The 2,409-nt window shown below is 42.7% G+C and overlaps 1 protein-coding gene across 1 annotated transcript; it reads left to right on the top strand.

Moving 5' to 3' along the window:
- Positions 1-382: 382 nt before the first annotated feature.
- On the top strand, positions 383-2,376 carry LOC121963569 (rho guanine nucleotide exchange factor 28-like; the record flags this gene model as incomplete). The annotated part of the gene is made up of 6 exons (XM_042513850.1): positions 383-523; positions 694-944; positions 1,039-1,164; positions 1,677-1,794; positions 1,923-2,177; positions 2,300-2,376. Coding segments are annotated over 6 exons (968 nt in total), but the record flags the coding sequence as incomplete, so codon positions are not given.
- Positions 2,377-2,409: the final 33 nt, after the last annotated feature.

Genomic DNA, 2,409 nt, shown 5'->3' with positions numbered 1-2,409 from the left:
CTTGAATTTATAAGTTTTGCTAATATTCATTTATTTATAATATATAAAAATGTAAAGTGGATTGTTGTATTTATTTGTAAAATGGTTCTTCATTTGTTAAAATAGGTTGGTATTTCTTAAATAGAAAAAAGCATTTGGGAACATCTTTAATAATCACAAATAATTCTATAGATTTGTGAATCTTAAATCCTGAAAAACAAGTATTTGTCAGCAGTATTGACACTGATCTCTGTCCATGTAGTTTGCTCCAGGGATAAAGTTGTAAGCTGAAGTGGGTGAAAGCAAAAAGTCCTGTCTGTTTGCAGTAAATGTTGTGAACTCTGTTTAACAGAACCCTGGCTGTTTTGATCAAAGGTGATCTGGTTCATCTTACTCTCCACAGACTGCGTGGATGCGATTATCCACAGTGACATCTCATCTGATGCTGCGGATTACGAGGCCGAGTCGTGGAGTCTCACTGTGGAGCACAAGTTCTGCAAGAAGCAGGACAAACGAGCCGTCAAGAGGCAGGACGTTATCTATGGTGAGCAGATGTCAGAGTTGGGAAAGAAAACCACTGGAATGTTTCCGTCTCTGCCAGTGTCAGTATTTCATAAAGAATTGCCGTAATCAGGGATAATTGCATTATATGATAAACAGATTTCTGGTGTGATGTAATACATGTTTTTATGTGACGCACATGTTGAACCTCAGAGCTGATGCAGACCGAGCTTCACCACCTCCAGACGCTACACATCATGGCGGAGGTTTTTCGGCGAGGCATGAAGGAGGAAGTGCAGCTAGATACAGACGCGGTGGAGCGGGTCTTCCCCTGCCTGGACCAGCTGCTTCTCTTCCATCACGCCTTCTTCGCTGCCATGAAGGAGCGGCGACTCAGCTCAGTCCAGCCCCAGGGACACAGGAACTACCTCATCCAGCGAATAGGAGACGTCTTGCTCCAACAGGTCAGCTGTTTGTCCGGGGCTACCTTTTCTCTTTGGGGTGACAGTTGGAAACCTGCGTGAGTGTGGATCACTGACTGTGTTCGTTTTTCCGCAGTTTTCAGATGAGAACAGCGAGAAAATGAAGCAGGTGTACGGAGATTTCTGCAGTCGCCACAATGAAGCGGTCAGCTTTTTCAAAGAGCTCCAGCAGCATAATAAGAGATTTCAGAACTTCATTAAGGTACTTAAAGGGACAGTTAACCCATAAATCAAAAACATAATTTTTCCCCTTACCTGTTGTTCTATTTATCACTCTAGATTGTTTTTGAATGTTGTTTTCAGATAGTCAAAACATCTGTCCATCCCTTCTTCAGATTTGGCACAAATCTCCTCATGGACTCAGTGATGAACTCATTTGATTTTGGTAGTCAAAGGTCAAGATCACTGTGACCTTGTATCCATCTCATTCTCATGAATGAGAATTTGGTGGATGAAGTTCAAAGATCAAGGTCACCGCGACCTCACAAACATGTTTTTGGTCCATGTTTTTGGATATCTTCAACACTCAGCAACTTTAAACAAAACAATCTAGATTGATAAACAGCACCACGGGTAAAAGGAAAAATATGTATAATTGATATTAAGTGGAACCTTCCCTTTAACCTTCCCAGAGTAAACATAACTTCTGTTCTATTAATCCTAAAATAAAAGAATTGTCATTTGTCATTTTACTCTTGATGTTGTTTTCTCAAGCAACAAGGAAATAATTCTTTGGTGAGACGGAGGGAAATCCCAGAGTGCATTTTGTTGGTGACCCAGAGGATTACAAAGTACCCAGTGCTGCTGGAGAGGATCCTCAAATATACCCAAGGTCAGTCATCTGCTGCCCTCTGCTGGCTACAGGGTCGTACATTCAATACCAGTACAATATACCAATATACCAAGTAAAATAAGATATTTAATTCATTCTTCGTGTATTCCTCCTTCCTGCTCCCTCAGAGGAAACAGAAGAGCACGCCGACCTTTCAAAAGCACTGGCTCAGATCCGAGAGGTGATAGCAGCCGTGGACCTGAGCGTCAGTGAGTACGAGCGCCATCAGAGGTTACAGGAAGTGTGGAGCCGCATGGAGAACCGCAGCGCAGCCAAGCTGAAGAATGGCCATACGTTCCGCAAGCAGGACATGATGGGGCCAGGACAGACACTCAAGCATCAGGGCGTCCTACTGTGGAAAACCGCCACTGGACGACTTAAAGGTGAGAGCCACATTTGTTGATCTATTAATTTGTTATTTTTGCATCCTTTGACATGCATCAACATAATGTAAATACCTGATCAATTTGGTGACTTGCTTTTGGTCTTATCCTCACTTCCACAGATGTCCTGGCACTTCTTCTCACAGATTCACTCATCTTCCTGCAAGAGAAAGACCAGAAGTACACGTTTGCCACTGTGGTAGGCACTGATTAACCCTCTGAAACCTAGAAC

The sequence above is a fragment of the Plectropomus leopardus genome, unplaced genomic scaffold (genome assembly GCF_008729295.1).
Source record: "Plectropomus leopardus isolate mb unplaced genomic scaffold, YSFRI_Pleo_2.0 unplaced_scaffold11727, whole genome shotgun sequence".
Lineage (NCBI taxonomy): Eukaryota > Metazoa > Chordata > Actinopteri > Perciformes > Serranidae > Plectropomus > Plectropomus leopardus.
The sequence above is the reverse complement of the archived record's forward strand: the minus strand, read 5'-3'. Positions and strand labels throughout refer to the sequence as shown.